This window comes from Elephantulus edwardii, unplaced genomic scaffold, assembly GCF_000299155.1.
Source record: "Elephantulus edwardii isolate Elephantulus edwardi_28Jun2011 unplaced genomic scaffold, EleEdw1.0 scaffold00026, whole genome shotgun sequence".
In the NCBI taxonomy this organism is placed as follows: Eukaryota; Metazoa; Chordata; class Mammalia; order Macroscelidea; family Macroscelididae; genus Elephantulus; species Elephantulus edwardii.
Window position 1 is genome coordinate 1,544,275 of NW_006399776.1, and position 17,957 is coordinate 1,562,231.

At 37.9% G+C, this 17,957-nt stretch overlaps 1 protein-coding gene across 1 annotated transcript; it reads right to left on the bottom strand.

Moving 5' to 3' along the window:
* Positions 1-1,531: 1,531 nt before the first annotated feature.
* On the bottom strand, positions 1,532-17,346 carry TRIM69 (tripartite motif containing 69). The gene is made up of 6 exons (XM_006883198.1): positions 16,894-17,346; positions 15,773-15,868; positions 10,745-10,978; positions 9,981-10,003; positions 9,773-9,897; positions 1,532-2,073 (listed from the first exon to the last, which is right to left on the bottom strand). Exons 1-6 carry the CDS (start codon positions 17,344-17,346, stop codon positions 1,532-1,534), a joined length of 1,473 nt encoding a protein of 490 aa, XP_006883260.1.
* Positions 17,347-17,957: the final 611 nt, after the last annotated feature.

Sequence of the window (17,957 nt, forward strand, 5' to 3'; positions counted from 1 at the left end):
AAAGAATATAGTAAAAAAAATAGATGGGTTGCTTCAAAGAAGACTGTCAAGGTAACTAAAAAATTAGATAAATATTTGCAAATCATGTATCTGATAAAATTTTTATATCCATAATATAAAAAAGAAAGCCCTCCCCACTATTGCTGAGTTCTTTCCAGCTCATAGTGATCCTCCGTTGAATTTCCAAGGCTGTAAAACTTTAGAAGAGGAAACGGCTTGTCTTTCTCACTAAAATACAAGACGGTTTATTCAAATTGCAGACCTTCTAGTTTGCCGCCTCATGCATAATATATTTCATACCAGAGCTCCTTAGAATATAGAAAGACCTCTTACAATTCAACAACAAAAGGCAACCAAAGTTTTTTAAAAGATAAGGGACATTCTGAATAGATATTTCCCCAAAGAAAATATACAAATGGCAAATAGCACACAGAAATGTGCCTAGTATAGTTATTAGGAATATGCAAATAAAAAACCCACAGTGTGACTAAAAGACATTGATCAATTGTAATTGTTGTTATAGGGCATAATTTATATAAATTATTGAATTAAAACTATTTTTTAGAAATAACAGAAAATGAAATAAGCAAAAAAAAAAAAAAACCACACAACCCTAAACCACAGTATGATCCACTTTTACAGGGAGCTCTGGCAGTCTAACAGTTAGGAGTTGTGCTGTCAACCCAAAGGCATTCTAGTCCAATCCACCAGCAGCTCTCCAGGAGAAAGAGGAGCATTCGCCTCTCATTTACTACACACTGGAGGGTCAGCTATGAGTTGGTTCCAACTCAGCAATCTATAACAACAACATACTCATATATTCCTGTTCATTGCTATCAAGTTAGAAATTACTCATAGCTGACCCTCCAGTGGGTTTTCAGAGGCTGTAAATATCATACGAGGAAACTGTACATCTTTCTCTCACTGAGCATCTGATAGATTTGAACTACCTGCCTTTGGGTTGGCAGTGCAAGTGTTTATCCAATAAGACAATGGGTATTATTAGAAAAATGGAAAATAACAAATGCTAGTCAGAAAGTAGATAAACTAAAAATTAAATATTACTCATGCATTGCTGGTAGGAATTTAAAACAATTGGCCAGTTCTTAAAAATATTAAACTGAGTTACAACATGACCTACTCCTATACTTATATACATTGGGCATATTGTCAGGAGGCACCAGTTCTTGGGAAAAGACATCATTCAGACAGCGAAAGAGAGGAACACAGTCAAAGAGATGGATTGACACAGTGACGGCAACGATAAGCTTGGAAGAGTACGGCAGAGATCAAAAGGATGGTGTAGGATCACTCACACAACAGTCAGTGCCATAGAAAACCCCAGGGAATTAGAATAATGTCTTGCAAGGTGCCAGAGAAACCTGTTTAGAACCATGATAATGGAATTTGATTTGTTATTTCCTTTTTTCATAGTTCATCATTCTCCATAAAATGAAAAGAAAAACTAGTGAGACTGGTAAACTATTTCAATACTTTTTTTAATAACACTCTTATTAACATGACAGTGTGACTACTCTGGGTGTAAAATCTGCAGTGGTTCTTTGTTCTCTCCACCATCATTCAGACAAGGGCAGAAGTAGGGATAAATTTTCTCAGTGAAAATACAACTGAAAGTATAAATATGAGTCATAGTTTTAGCATTGTAGAAAGATACTTGCCCTCCTTCATAATCCAAGTATATGCCCACTTTGTTGAGGTCAGTAGTCAGTTTCAGACTGCAAGAAGGCAAATCCAGAGCCTTTAAATCAGTTTGATTTCTTAATCTTAAAAGCCAGAATCCTTGCTCAGGAGTTAGAGGGCAACTGCCTTTCCGAATAATAGATTCTCTGACGACTCCGACTGTCCATTTTGTCTTCTTTGCTACTTCTACCTCCCAGTACCACTTTCCAGATGTGAAAGCTTTGGAGCCCAGGACAGCTACACTTGAGTCAAACCTCTCTGGATCATCAGGCATCACTTGCTTAATGTCACCATGCCACACACTGGTTTGACTTTTGGAGAGCACCAAATTTGGGTGAGCTGTTTTAGGGTCCAGAGTTAGTGGGGATAAGCCTAGTAAGAAAATAAGAGAAGACAGGGCATGGGAGAAAAGGACTGAATGTAAATTCCCATGATAAAAGGGAGTATTACACAGACACCAATACTTTATTCCTCCATACACACATTCTTTTGGACTATCAGCAGGCAATTACTTATATACTTTATCTTTATTTTGGTGTATATATTTTGTTAAGTTTGAGTCATTTTTATATTTGTGATAAAAATCATTCTTTATCCTTAAGGAAAGTAGGGTTTAGTAAAAGAAATAATAAAAATCATGTAAATCTGTACTTATAATAACAAATATAAATGTCACAACAATAAAGGAAGATTGTTCTAGTAAAGTATTCTAAGGAAATGAAGAGCATCGTAACATAAGAGATGTATTTGGGATATTTTAAACAGACAAGAAAACATGAAACTTGGTTAGCAATGGTCATTTGTGTGAGAAAGGAAATAATGGTTTGACTTTTAGAAACAAGTAAGAATAAATCAGCTGGTATAGTGTTTAGAGAACAGTGGTCAGACTTTTGAACAATACAGGTTAGAGGCACCAACTTCCTGCAAAACCAAGAATTCTAGTGTAATAGACAATCGATCCTTGAACAACATGGATTTGAACAGAAGGGGCCCACTTAAAGATGGATCCCCCCCGCCCGTTGCTGTTGCAGTGACCTCACGTGTTGCAAGTGTCTCCTTAAGACACTTTGTAATGTTAATCTTCTTTTCCAGGAGAGACAAACTGCTCATGAGATGATTAGTAATGAAATTACCAGATGGAAAGATAATTTTCTTGAAAGACATAAACTATGAGAGCTCAATTAGTAACTAATAGAAAAATAGTCCTATGTCTGTCAAAGAGATTGAATTAAACTCTTGGCCCCAGATTATTTCATTGGTAAATTTTACCAAGTATTTAACAAAGAAGTAATACCCATTTTATTTTTATACAGACTTTTCCAGAAGATAGGAGAAGATAGATTTATCAGATCAGTATTGTTGTTGCTATGTGTCATTGAGTTGCCTGCAACTCACAGTGACCCTATGTACAAAAGCTCTAAACCCTGCTCTATCCTGTGCCAACCTCATTGTCTCTGACATACCTACTCCCATTACCTCAATCACTGAATCGATCCATCTCATTCTGTCATCTTCTCTTGCGCTGTCCCTCCATCCTCCCAAACATGACATCCCTCTCCAAGGACTGGTCCCCACCTTGAGACATGCCCAAAATATGTTAAATGAAGCTTCAGAATCCTTACCTCCAAGGAGCAGCCTGGCTTCACCCTCTCTAGGACAAACTTGTTTGTTCTTCTAGCAGACCATGGTATAGTGAATACTCTTCTCCAGCACCAAAGCTCAAAAGCATCAATTCTCCTTCTATCATCCCTAGTCATTATTTAGCTTTCTGATCCATAGCAAGTAATTGCAAAGACTACGGCCTGGATCAGGTGCCTTTCACTCTCCAGACTGACATCATTGCTTTTCAGTACTTTAGAGAAGTCTCTGACAGCAGACTTTCCCATGCAATTTGTCCTTTAATTTCCTGGTTCTTGGTACTAAGAGGGTAAATTGTGAAGCCTAGCAAACTAAAGCTGTTAACTATCTCAATCTCTTCACCATCTATCATGATGCTGCCAATCGGTCCAGTGGTGAGAATCTTAGTTTTCTTGATGTTGAGCCTCAATCCATATTTAAGGCTGCAGTCCTTGACCTTCTGCAGCAAGCGCTTCATGTCCTCCTCAGTTTCAGCAAGCAGGGTTGTGTCATCTTCATAAGACAGATTGTTGATGAGTCTTCCTCCAATCCTGATGCAACATTTCTCCTCATAGAGCCCTGCCTCTCAGATATCTGTTGTGCACATCGATTTAAAAGGTATGGAGAAAGAACACATCCCTGGCATACACCCTTCCCAGTTTTGAACCATGCAGTGCTTATTTGCTCTGTTCTGACTACTGCCTCCTGGTCCAAGTATAGGTTTCACATAAGCACAATCAAGTGTTCTGGGATTGCCATTCTTCTCGGTGTCAGCCACAGTTTGTTGTGATCCACATAGTCAAATGTCTTTGCATAGCCAATGAAACACAGATAGACATTCCTCTGGTACTCCCTACTTTCTGCCAAGATCCATCTAACTTTAGCTATATTATCCCAAGTACCAAGGCCTCTTCTAAATCCAGCCTGCACTTCAGACAGTTCTCTGTTGATGTGCTGTTCTAGAAATTTTTGGACAACCTTCAGCAGAATCTTGCTTTCATGTAATATCAATGATATTGTTCAATAATTTCCACACTCTGTCAGGTTATCTTTCTTTGGAATGAGAACAAATATAGATCTCTTCCAGTCAGTTGGTCAGATGATTGTCCTCCAGATTTCTTGGTACAACTTCGTGAGCACATCCAGGGCAGTGTCTATTTGTTGAAATATGTCAATTGGTATGCCATCAATTCCTGGGGGCTTGTTTTTTTGCCAATTCTTTCAGTGAAGCTTGAACTTATTCCTTCACCACAGGCTCTTGCTAGTACGTTGTTTCATGAAATTCTTCTGTGTCTGCCAATTTCTTTTGATATAGTGACTCTGCATATTCTTTCCATCTTCTTTTAATGTTTCTTGGATCATTTAATATTCTGCTCAAAGCATCCTTTTTTAATTGCAACTCGAGGCTTGAATTTGTTCTTCAGTTCCTTCAGCTTAAGAAATGCTAAGCGAGTTCAGCCACTTTGATTTTCTGGCTCCAGCTCTTTGCACATTTCATTGTAATACTTTACTTTGTCTTCCTGTGTTGTCCTTTGCAATCTTCTGTTCAACGCCTTAATATCTTGAGATCAGTATCCTTTAAAATTTATTAATAATATTTTTTAAAGTCCAATTAAAAAAGATGGACAAAATGAAGGCATTTAACCAAAAGAAGTGTCTGAATGGCAACTAAGCATATGAAAAGATGCACAACATCATTACTCACTAGAAAAACTAAAGCCAAAATAAGTTGTTATCATGGTTTAAATGTAAAAGATTGACATTTTCAAATTTTATAAAAGATGTACAGCAACCGAGACCCTCATTCCTTGCAAAGAAGAATGCAAAATAGCACTTGCACTTTACAAAAGTGATTTGGTGGTGTTTTGTTGTTGTTATTATGTACCATTGTGTTGACCAAGACTTAGAGCAACCAATAATGGTTCTGAATCCTGCCATATCCCATGCTATCATACATTTAACACACCTTGTTGCTACCCAAAGTCAGCAGTTCAAATCCACCAGCCTCTCTTCATGTGAAAAAGGTGAGAATCTGCTGCCTTAATGAGTCTACTTTGTCTCATAGGATCACTATGAGTTAGAACAAATTCAACAGCATTGAACTTGTTTTGATTAAAAAACCTCAGGGTCAATTATTTTTTGGAAAAAAAACTGTCATCAGGGTTATAGACTGGAAGTTTACATTAAATCAGAAACTTCTTGTTCTTGTTGTTGTTATGTGTCGTAGAGTTGACTCCAACTCATAGCAACCCTATGTACAACAGCTCTGAACTCTACTCTATCCTGAGCCAATTTCATAGTCTCTGACACACCTACGCCCTTACTCCAGTCACTGAGTCAATCCATCGCTCCTCCAAGGTCTTCCTCTCTTGTGCTGTCCCTCTCCCCTTCCAAGCATGATGTCCCTCTCTAAGTACTGGTCCCTCCTTGCAACATGCCCAGAGTATGTGAGATGTAGCTTCAAAATCCTTGCTTCTAAGGAGCAGTCTGGTTTCACCCTCTCCAGGATGAACCTGTTTTCTTAGCAACACAACTTAAAAGTATCAGTTCTTCTATCATCCTTAGTCATTGTCTAGATCTCTGATGCATAGCAAGTAATTGTGAAGACCATGGCCTGGACCAGGTGCACCTTTTTCTCTAGACTGACATCATTGCTTCTCAGTACTCTGGAGAGGCCCCTGACAGAAGATTTTCTCAGTGCAATTTGTCTTTTGATTTCCTGGTAGAGGCTACCAACTGCTCCATGGGAGTAGGATGGGCAATCTCCTCCGGTGTGATTAACTGCCTCTGAAAACCTGCTGAAGGGTCAGCCATGGGTAACTTCTGACTCTACGGTACACAACAACAACAACAACATAAAATCGGAAACTACAAAGAATAATATTAATGAGTCTATTAATTCTATGTTGTTGTTATATGCCATTGAGTTGTCTGTGACTCATAACAACCGTATGTACAATAGCTATAAACCTTGCCCTATCTTAAGTCAGTTTAACTGTCTCTGACATACCTACTTTTATTACCCCAGTTACTGTGTCAATCCATCTCATCCAGGGTCTTTTTCACCTGTGCTATCCCTCCTTCCAAACATGATGTCCTTCTTCAGAGTCCCTCCTGGCAATGTGCCCAAAGTATATGAGACAGTTTCAAAATCCTTTCTTCCAAGAAACAACTTCTTTCTATAAAGATCTTACTTAGCACTTTTAGCATATTTTTAATGCCATTTGTGCTCATTTGTCCTGTTCAGTCATTAGATATATTAAGGGATAAAATAGTTAATACTCTTATTAGACATATTTATTCACATCAAGTATGCCTAATAAGAATATTCTCTGAAAGCAGAGACTATCAGAAAGATGTTTACTTGTCTTTTATTGACTTGCAAAGGCATTTGCCTATGTGGAGCATAACAAATTATAGATAACATTGAAAATAATGGGAATCTTAGAATTGCAAACCTATATATAGATGAAGAAGCAATTGTCTGAATAGAACTCTGTATGCTTTAAAATCAGGAAAGATGTTCATCAGAGTTGCATATTTTCTTCATACTTATTCAGTTAAATGCTGAGAAAATAATCTGAGAAGTTAGGCTAAATGAAGGGGAATGTGACATCAGAATCAGAGGAATATTCATCTATAGCCCTGAGTTATGCTAATAACGCAACCTTACTTGTACAGACTGAAGAAGACTTGAAGCACTTACTGCTGAATCTACTGCCTTTCATATGGGTTACATCTCAATATTAACAACCTGTGTTATGTAGATGACATGAACTTGATTGCTTAAAGTGAGGAGGATTTGAACCACTTGCTGCAGAAGATCAAAGAATACAGCCTTCAATATGGATTATTTCTCAGTATCAAGAAAATTAAGGTACTTACCATGGGGCCAATATCTATCATGATATATGGATAAAGAATTGAAACTGTCAGTTATTTCATATTACTTGGATCTGTAATTAACACCCTCAGTGCCTGCAGTCAGGAGACCAGGAAACATATTGTTTTTGGGCAATTTCACTGTCAGGGACCTCTCCAAACTACTGAAGGTAAAGATGTCTGTTTAAAGACTAACATGCACTTGATTAAGGCCATGGTCTTTTCCATCATATGTGATGCCTTTGAGAGCTGAATAGTGAAGGATGACAGAAGAACTGATGCCTTTTAATTGTTGTGTTGGATAAGGGTACTGAGCATCTTTTGGACTGTCAAAAGAATGAACAGATGTGTCTTGGAAAAAGTGCAGTCAGAGTTCTCATTGGAGGCAAGGATGGTGAAGCTTTGGATCACATACTCTGAACATATTCCTAGGAGAGGCTATTCCTTGGAAGGTGCTTGGGAAGGTGGAGAGTCAGCAAAAGAAAGGAAGAGCCCCAATAGGGTGGATTGACACGGTGATTGTAGCAATGGGCTCAAGTGTATCAGAGATTATGAGGATGGCACAGGATAGAACAGGGTTAAGGTTTGTTATTCATAGGGTCACTTTGAGTCATACTCAACTCAAGAGCATTTAATAGCAACATTAAGAAAACAAAAATTCTCACCTCTGTATCAATAGGCAATATCCTGGGAGATGAAGAAAAGATAAAAGTTGTCAATGATTTTATTTTGCTTGGACCCATCTATGGTACCAGCAGTCAAGAAATCAAGACATGATATATCGGGAAAATCTGCTTCCAAGGACCTCTCCAAAGTGCTAAAGAGCAAAGTATGTCAGTTTAAAGACTAAGGTGTGCTTGATCCAAGCTATGACATTTTCACAGGTCCTATGCATATGAAAGTTGAGCAATAAATAAGCATGCCAGAATAATTGATGCTTTTGAGTTGTGTTGGAGTACTGATCATCTTCTGGACTGTCAAAGGAACAAAAAAAGTATGTCTTAGAGGAAGTGCAATTAGAGTGTTTCTTTGAGGCAAAGATGGTGAAATTATGTCTCACATACTTAAATACTTTGGACATGTTGTCAGGAGGGGCTAGTTCTTGGGAAAGGAGATCAAATTGGGAAAGATGAACAGTGAGAGAAAGAGAGGAAGACCCTCAACAAAATTGTTGACACAGTGACTCAACACAGTGATACAGTGGGCTCAAGCATGTTGGAGTTCATGAGGATGGTGCAGAATAGGGCAAGGTTCAGATATTTTAATAAGGTATTTCTAAGTCATAGTCACTTGAAGGCAAACAACAACAGCATTGACATTATTTGCTTTTTTCTGGAGCACTAACAATTTTTAAATATTTCCTAAAATTTTATACTTTATGAGTATCAGATGTTGTTGTCAAGCCAGACCTGACTCATCGCTGACCCTTCAGTCAAGAAATTGTAAAGCAAATGGGTGGAAATTGTTTATCTTTCTCCTACAGACCATCTGGTGGATTTGAACCCTTACTTTTGGTTTGGCAATGCAACTCCCTACCAACTAGGGCACCAGAGCCTTCCTATCAAGTGCAAAGATATCCTTAAAAACTCTATGTACAAAAAAAAAAAAAGAAAGAAAAAGAAAAACCCAACCAAAAAAACACCCTAAAACTCTATGCATGCATAGTTTCTCCAGAAACTTAATACACAATAGTTTCTCCAGAAACTTCCTATTCAGGGCAGAGAAGCTCAGGGTTTTAAATTACTGTTTTGTCAAGAGGATAAAATTTTGACCACTGAGACATTTGATAGAACAATCACGCATAACTGCAGGTCAAGAAGTAATTCTGACTCCTATGAGGGCATACTCGAAAGTTCTGAAGAGCAAGTGGCAAGAAGCTGCACTGTAAGGAGCATTCTACTCCTGTGTCAGTCAGATCCAATTTCATGGTACACAACAAGGGGAAAAGTAAAGTTCTGAAGATCAATGATATCAGTTTAAAGACCAAGGTGTGCCTGATTCAGTCCACAGTCTTTCCAGTCACCTGTTATGCATCTGAGAGCTGGACAATAAGTCAGGATGACAGAAAAGGAACTGATACATCTGAGTTAATGGTGTTGGAGAAGAGTGCTGAATATCCCGTAGACTGCCAAAAGAACAAACGGATATGTATTGGACTAAGTGCAACCAGAATGTTCCTTGGAGGCAGCTGATGAAACTTTGTCTCACATATTGTTTAGAGAGGCTATTCCTTGGAAAAGGATATCATGCTTGGAAAAGTGGAAGAAAAGGAAAATCCTCAATGAGATGGATTGACAGGAGGATCTGGGACAATTGACTCAAATATGTCAGGGATGATAAGGACACACAGGATAGAACAGAGTTTAGATCTGTTGTTCATGTGATTGCTATAAGTCATACTCAACTTGATAGCACTTAACAATACTGACTGATATAACTGAAATCATCCTAACACCTACTGACCTTTCTCTCATTCCAATCTCTAATGTACTGATCAAGGTCACAGAAGAGTTTCAAAGAAGAAACATAAATTAGGCATTCCAGGAGCTAACAGCTACCTAACCACGAATACCTGGAGAAAGTGCAGACTGCATTTGCTTCCATACTATGTACTGGATAGGACCTTTGAACTGGCCAAGGCTCAGTTTTCTGGAGATAAGCTCTCTGGGTACCAGCACTCTCATTCCTTGCTCCAAGCTGCAGAGGAAAGAAATAATTTATTCTTAAATATCTCCAGGACTGAAGGAAGACTGTTAAAAATTCTAATGGGAAGCACTTACCTATCCAAGAGGATTGAGATGTCCTAGAAGAAGAGAGAGAAATAAGAACATCAGGTTCCTGTTCGTCAACTCCAGAAATTTATTTATTAATATTGGCCACCATCAGAGTTTAATCAGTAATACTGGGGTCAGTGTAGATGGACCCATCCCATCTCTACCAACTTCTCTTATTCTCTATGTATGCCTTTTTTTCCTGACTGGGAACGCTTTGAATCCCCCATCTAGCACAGGATAAATCAGCCTTCCTTTGCTCTGGTTTTCTAATGTTCCCTCTTGTAGGAAATAAGGAGTCAACATGACAATGATTAGATTAAAATTACACTTTTAACCTGTACTTCCCAATAGTCTCAGGTAGAAAACAACCCTAAGGCCCCCTTTCCCTACTTTTGCTAATTAAGAACTTTACAGTGACATTTCAGGTAGCAAATTTAGCAAATAGTTTGTTAAACAGATTGATTTTTGATTGCTGACAGCAAATGCAATCTAAGATATAACTCTATAGTGGTAATTAAAATAAATTGTAAGTCAGGGCTCCCTGTATTCTTTTTGGATTTTATTAGTGTCTTCTCTAGGAGAGTAAAAGTAGTTTTCTATTGTACACGAAGCAAAAGATGCCACATACTTTCTTCCCAGGGAATAGTAAAATTATCGCAGTTGAGGTTTCACTTTCATTTTAGTATTGCTTTGAAAAACCAGTTCTACATCCCTTCCAACATCCTTCCCCACTTAAGTATACCCGTAATCATGTTGCTATTGGACCTTACTTTGAGAAAGTCAAAGGCATTTTGCTGTTCCATCCGGGCCTGGATGCTCACCAGCATCTCTTTGGCTAGAAGGCACTGCTCCTGAAGTTGGTTCAAATTCAGCTCCATCTCCTCATCCAGAATTGTGGCCTCTTCCCGGAGCTGATTTAAAGTTTCTTTTTCTTTGCTGTGCAGGAACTGATGCAGCTTTAAAAACTCCAAAGAGATGTGTTGCTGTAGATGTAGCTTGTTTTCCTAGAAACCTCCATATCAAACCATGGTAATTACCAATACTAGCACTCAGGGATGGGGGTCCATACCACCAACACTCAGACAACTCAGAAAATGCAATAAGGCAAAAAGTACACAAATGGTTGTTGAGTATAAACAGTTACTTATTCTAAAAGCATCTCTGTAGGCCACTTCTTCCTTATTTCCCAGCTAGTTTAACAGTTTAGAAAGAATCTTTATGAAAGAATGAAAAGGGTTCGCTAGGTTCCTATTGCAATGTTGAGGTAGTTGCAATGCAATGTTAGATAAAGCTGTGGAGTTAATCACTCTAGAATATGTGATAATACTCTCGCCTATCCAGAAGTATAAATTAACCTATGAAGTAGGGCTCCTTAGCTTGTGGCTATAAGAAGGCTTGAAAAAAAATGTCTTGATACAGAAGTCAGAACTAGGAGGAAGCTACTCCTGCTGTCAAGAAAATAAAGCAGCAGCAGGAGATGAGCAATGTTTAAAGCAAATTGCATTTATCTTTACCCCTCTTTAATTCATTCTCCACAGCTAGCAAAATTATAGTTTCAAAGTATTAGAATAGATAACTGCTACACTTCAGCTCTTTTCTTTGGTGAGTCAACATTGTAGTTGATGAAATTTTGGACAACCTGGCTTCTCAGTCCCTTTTCTCTAATGATTTTCACCTTTAATCACACATTCCCATAGTCAAATTATATTATTCCCAGCTATTGCACAGCCTCCAAAATAACATATTATGTTCCAAGCCTGATTGCCTAGGTAAATGCATTGAACAATAATTGGATTGTTTATCCACTTTTTCTGTCTTTGTATCCCCTGTTTTCTAGCTTGGATTCCATGGCTCATTATTATAATTGCAATCTTAAAGTAATCTTAAGTCTCTCTTTCCTTTAGCTCACACTATTCTAGTTTACTCCTAGCTTTGCCACCACTATTTCTAGTCTTATTTGTTAATTCTACTTACAGTCTTATTTATTAGTTCTAGTCTCTATAAGCTCTAAACATTACTTGATAGGATCCATTTTCTCTCTGTACTTGTTTCCCTGTCAATATCTTGAATATCTATAGCTTTAAATGCCATCCATATGCTGACTTTTAGTCTCTAGCCCAGACCAACTTCTGAGCTCAAGATTCCTACAGACAGCCGTCCCTATGTTCCTCCCTCCCATATAATCAAAAAACTATCTCCAAAAAAATAATTTCCAAAGCATATATAGAAGTTGTTTCTCTCTCTATTCATTACCTCTTTAATCCATACTATCATCATTCTCTGGGACTGATACAGTAGCTTTCTAACCTTTGTATTTATTATTGTTACGTGCCATGAGTATGACTCATTGCAACCCTATAAACAACAGATCTAAACCCTGTCCTATCCTGTGCCATCCTCACAATCTCTGACATACTCAAGTCATTTCTTCAGTCACTGTGTCAATGCATCTCATTAAGGATCTTCCTCTCCTTTGCTGATGCTACACCTTTCCAAGCATAATGTCTCTTTCCAAGGAATTCATCCCACCTAACAATGTGCCTAAAGTAAATGAGACAAAGCTCTGTTATATTTGCCTCCAAAGAACACTCTGGCTGCACGTTCTCCAAGAAATATGTTTGTTCTTTTTGCAGTTCATGGAATATTCTGTACTTTTCTCTGACACCACATCCCAAAGGCATCAATTCTTCTTTTGTCTTAGTCATCATCCAACTTTCAGATGCAGAGCAAGTGATTGAAAAAACCGTGGCCTGAATCAGGGGCACCTTAAATTGGTATCATTGCTCCTTAATATCTTGGAGAGGTCCTTGACAGCAGACTTTCTTAATGTAATATATATTTTGATTTCTTGATTGCTGGTATTGATGATATTTATTATTGCCCCTCTTCAATTCATTGTTCACAGAGCTAACAAAATGTTCTTTTCAAGGTGAGCTGAAAACCTACAACCAGGAGAAGATAACGTAGATGAATGGGATCTTCTAAGAATCAAATCCCTATGCACATCCAAAAACTTCTCCAATAGGGTAAAAAAGGAAGCCATTGACTGGGGAAAAGTATTTGGTAATGACATATCAGATAAGGAACTTATATCCAGAATTTATAAAATACTTGAGCAACACAACAAGATAAAGGTAAATAATCCAATAGAAAAATGGGCACAGGATATGAACAGACACTTCACCGAAGAAGATATTCAGATGGCTAACAAGCACATAAAGAAATATTCAAAATCCATAGCTCTAAAGGAGACGCAAATTAAAACATCTATGAGATATCATCTCATCCCAGTCAGAATAGCAAAATTTAACAGAGCAGCAAGCAACAAATGCTGGCGAGGTTGTGGAGAAATTGGAACCCTTAGTCGCTGTTGGTAGGAGTGTAAAATGGTGCAACCACTGTGGAAGGTGGTATGGCGCTTTCTCAAAAAGTTGCAAATAGAGCTACCGTTTGACCCAGCAATTCCACTACTGGGAATATACCCCAAAGAGACCATAACTGACATCCAAGCTGATATATGCACACCCACGTTTATTGCGGCTTTGTTCACCATAGAAAGGAGTTGGAAACAACCTAAGTGCCCATCAACAAATGAATGGATAGAGAAGCTGTGGTATATTCACACAATGGAATACTATGCTGCATTGAAAAACAAGGAACTCATGCAATATTATTCAAAATGGGTGACCCTGGAGGACATTATGCTGACTGAAGTATCTCAGTCACAAAAGGACAAATACTGCATGGTCCCACTGTTATAAAACAAGACTGACCTTGGGTTTGGGGAGAGACTGAGAAAGGTAGGTTCAATAATGTATACTGCATTGAAACAGATGAGGGAGAAAACTGTTTAAAAGGGCATGTGGTTAGGTTTTTTTGTCATGACAGGAATCTAGAGCAAAGGCTACATGGTGGAGTGGACCTGGGGGAGGGTTTGTAAAACAATGAAAGAATTTGTCTTTTACTTTTCCAAGAGGGTAGTGTACTAGGGAGGAGAGTTGGGAGGAGAGAAAAGTGCAACAATCAATGAATGGAAATCCAAAGTCTCTTTACATTTTTACTGAAATTAATAATAAATTTAAATAAAATAAACCAAAGTGAGCTGAAATCATCTCTTATTTTAATGGTTTTAATTTTTTACAGGATGAGTTTGAAATGCTTAAGATTATCCTCAAGAACTTGATTGGGTCCATATCTTTACCTCTCCAGTTTCCACTCAATTAGTATATATCAGTTTTATTGGCTATCTGGTGTTGTTGGTTTTGGTTGTTTTTGTTGCTGTTGTTTTAGTACAGCAGCTAACTTCCTTTCTTAGGGTTTTTTCCAGAACGGTCTTCTCCAGGCCACCTTCTTCCTGTTACTTTCACCCAGTTCATTTGGACTTCCATGCTTAATTTTTTAAAACTATCTTCTTTAGGGTCTATCCTCACCACCAGTCAGGATTAGCTTTTCCATGTACCTGCTTCCCTAGCAAATTATCTATAGTTTCATGGAATTTAGCATAGTTGTTACTTTTTTTTTTTACCTTTTTGCTTTTATTTTTCTCAAACAGTAAGTACTGTCCTTCTGGCAGCAGGGCACCTGCCGTGTACATCTTGAGTCTGTAACAGCGTCCCAGACTGTTCTGTTGAATTTCAAACGAGGAAAACTTGTGTTGGTTTTTTTCCCCCTCCCTTTGACAAATAATGTGCACCAGAATCAGCTGTATGTCTGGACATATTTTAAAAAACACAGGTAGAGATGAATCTGTGTGACTTCTGCAGACCTAGATTCAATCCGTGGGCAGCGTGGCAATGCTGGCGGGTATGGCTGCATGGAAGTTGTTACTTTATTGTGTGATTATTTAGCATGCCTCCCACTTCTGGCACTTTATACAAAGCCTAACCCCATTCAATAAACACTTGTTGGATGACTAAAATTTGACTAATAGCTAAATTAAGAATTCTTAAAATAGCAAGAAGATTCTTTGGAGTCATTAATATTTCCATCTAACTTTCTTCTTTCTCTCATTCCACATATTTCTTCAGGCAGGAGTCAAATGCCTGAGAAATCTCCTCCACAAAATAATTCATAAAGAAACAGAACTCCAAATTTAAACTACCCAGTTTAGAGATTGATTTGCCAAATCCCTAACTAGTAATGTTGTCCTAGAATTCTGAAAAACTTTGGTCCATATGTAATTTACTTGTAAACTCAAAGGAAAAAAAAATATATTTCCTTGGACATAGCAGTTTTAGTGGAATTTTCAGGTAAGTTCTTTATACTGACAAAGGTAAACTGGAAAGACCAGATAAATCACAACCTCAACAACAATCATTTAGTAATTGGACCATGAAACAAAAGAAAACATTGCTGTTTAGTTTATTCCAACTCATAGTGACCTACAGAACAGAGTAGAACTGCCTCACAGAGTTTCCAAACCTCTAAGCACAATGGAAGCAGATTGTCACATCTTTCTCTTTTGGAGCACTTGACTTGTTCAAGCCGCCAGCCTTTCAGTTAGTAATCGAGTGCTTAACCACTGTGCCACCAGTTTCCTTTGAACCATCAAAGAGGTCAGCATATTAAGGGAAATGACAATCTATTCTGTGTAAATCAACTATTAGAAACTTACTCCTCTTTCATATTCCTTTCCACCCAACAGTGCTATTTTTTTAATTCTGTAGCTCAGATGCCTGAGTAAATATCTTTAGTAAGATTAATAAAATATATACATATCCACCTTTCTTGCCCACCTAAAATAGGTCACAGAAGATGTATTCCAGTTTTATATCATAATTTCTCGCCTTGCCTCTCACCTTGTTAGCAGCAATAGTCTCTTTCTGCATGTTCCTCAAAGTCTGAAGCTCCTTCAGGTTTGCCTCCAGTTGACTCTGATGAATGCTAAGTTCCTCCTGTAAATATCAAGTACAATTAACTGACAACCCACTTACTAAAGCAAAGGCCCTAACAGTGATCTATATATCTACCCTAAAGCCCGGTGTGCTGGGGGGAAGGGGGGAGGAAAGCCAAGCTCGTGGTAGAAGGAACTATTCCTTTTCCTCTATGTCATAGTTTGTCTCTTTCTAGAATTAAAAAAAAAAAATACAAGCTGTAGAAAAATTTCATTTTGTTTTCTTATTGGAAGATATGGGAGTTGGAAATTATAGTAGAACTATAAGTATTTTTCTATTTATACTGTTCTCATCATCTTTTTTACATTTATTTCTCCATTTGGAATCTTTTTCTCTTCCTTCTGCTCATCCGAATCCAAATACTTTCCCAACTCAAGTCCTATACCTTTCTTTCACCTAACTGTATCCACCTGACTGTTTCAGGTTATTTTAATCTTTGAATTCTAAACACTTATGAATTATAAATGGGACAGTATTTTGCTCTCAACAGTATACTGTCTTATATTTGATCTATTATATTACTCATTTGAAACTTTACTGAACAAGAGCATTATTTTTGCATCCATGTTCTCTATAATGTCTAACAGAGTGTGTTCCTGGCAGAATTTAGGTAAATATTTTAATTTATTGAGTCAGGATACAAGAGTTCCTCCATTATCCCTGTTCTATAAGCAACAAGTCTAAATAAAGAGATTTACAAGGTATTTTTTTTTCTTCTGAAGATTGTGGGATTTCTAATCATTATTTAATTAAAAAGGTAGGAGCAGGGAGCCCTAATGGCCTGGTAGTAAGAAGCTGTGCTGTAATCCCAAAGGTACGTGGTTCAAATCCACCATCTGCTCCATGGGAGAAAGATGGGAAGTCTCCTTCTCTGAGATTAATTGCCTCTGAAAACCCACTGGAGAGTCATCTATCATTTGGTTCCAACTCAACAGCCCACGACAACAAGAGAAAGAAGCTATACAAAAGATTTTTCTCAGATTTCCTTAGGATTGCTCAAGGTCCAGGGCTCACATATCACATACCTTGAAGACTTGGACAGCATCTGAGATCTGCAAGAACTCTTTAGACTGCCCTATAGACAACCGAGCATCTTTGCATTGAAAGCAGATCAGTTTCCCTTCCACCTTACTGAACAGTTTCAAGTTCTCGCCATGTTCTGGGCACTGTGGATGGCCTTTGATTAAGGGTAGCTTCTTAATCTTTTCTACCAGCTTCTCCACTACGATGTTAAATGTACAGTTGCTATATTCACACATCATTTTACACTCTGGACAGAAGGTTTCATTTGTTTGATGCTTCCAAAAGTTTTGGATACAAGCTTGGCAGAAGTTGTGGCCACAGCTTAGCATCAGTGGATCACAGAACCAGTCTTGACACAGTGAGCAGTGCAGCTCTTTAGTGATTTCTTGTATCTGTACGTTAGGGTATATCTGGGTTATTGCATCATTCAATTCCACGTAACTGCTTGACTCCATGGGAAAGGAAGAGGTTGGAAGATACCTAAAAAAAAAAACAACACACAAAACAACCCACAGCTGACATGAGTTTTACTTTCTTGCTGCTCATTTCAGTATTTCAGAACCATGAGATCCATTCTTAAAGAAGCTGAAAATTTGGGCAAACTGGAAATACTACTTCAAACATCGTAGTTTATTAATATTCCCAGCACTATTTAAATACTGTAGACAACCAAGGCATGGAAAGGGTAAGAACTCAAAGGAATGTATTTTGCCTCTCTCTCTTTCCATTTCCCCCAATACATGTTAAAACTTTTACTTTCAACTTCCATTCTACTAGTCATCATTACCCCTATTTTTTTTCTAGAAACCATGTACTCAGAATTGGAAGAACAATCCTATCTCTTAGTAAGTTTCATAATGTCAACTATCCATTTCTTCAGCATGCACCATATATTCTGATACTCTACTGGGTGCTGGAGAAGAGTGTTGAATATACCATGGACTGCTAGGAGAACAAACAGGTTTGTTCTGGAGAGGGTCAAGCCAGAATGTTCCCTGGAGTCAAGGATTCTGAAGCTTTGTCTGACATACTTTGGGCATGTTGCAAGGAGGGACTGGTCCTTGGA

Bases quoted from the DNA above. Each gene is read 5' to 3' on its own strand.
- TRIM69 (XM_006883198.1), bottom strand. From the start codon at position 17,346: ATGGAGTCAAGCAGTTACGTGGAATTGAATGATGCAATAACCCAGATA. The intron at 15,869-16,893 runs GTATGTGATATG...TGATATTTACAG, and splicing joins ATGCTGTCCAAGTCTTCAAG to GAGGAACTTAGCATTCATCA. The intron at 9,898-9,980 runs GTAAGTGCTTCC...TTTCCTCTGCAG, and splicing joins ATCTCAATCCTCTTGGATAG to CTTGGAGCAAGGAATGAGAG.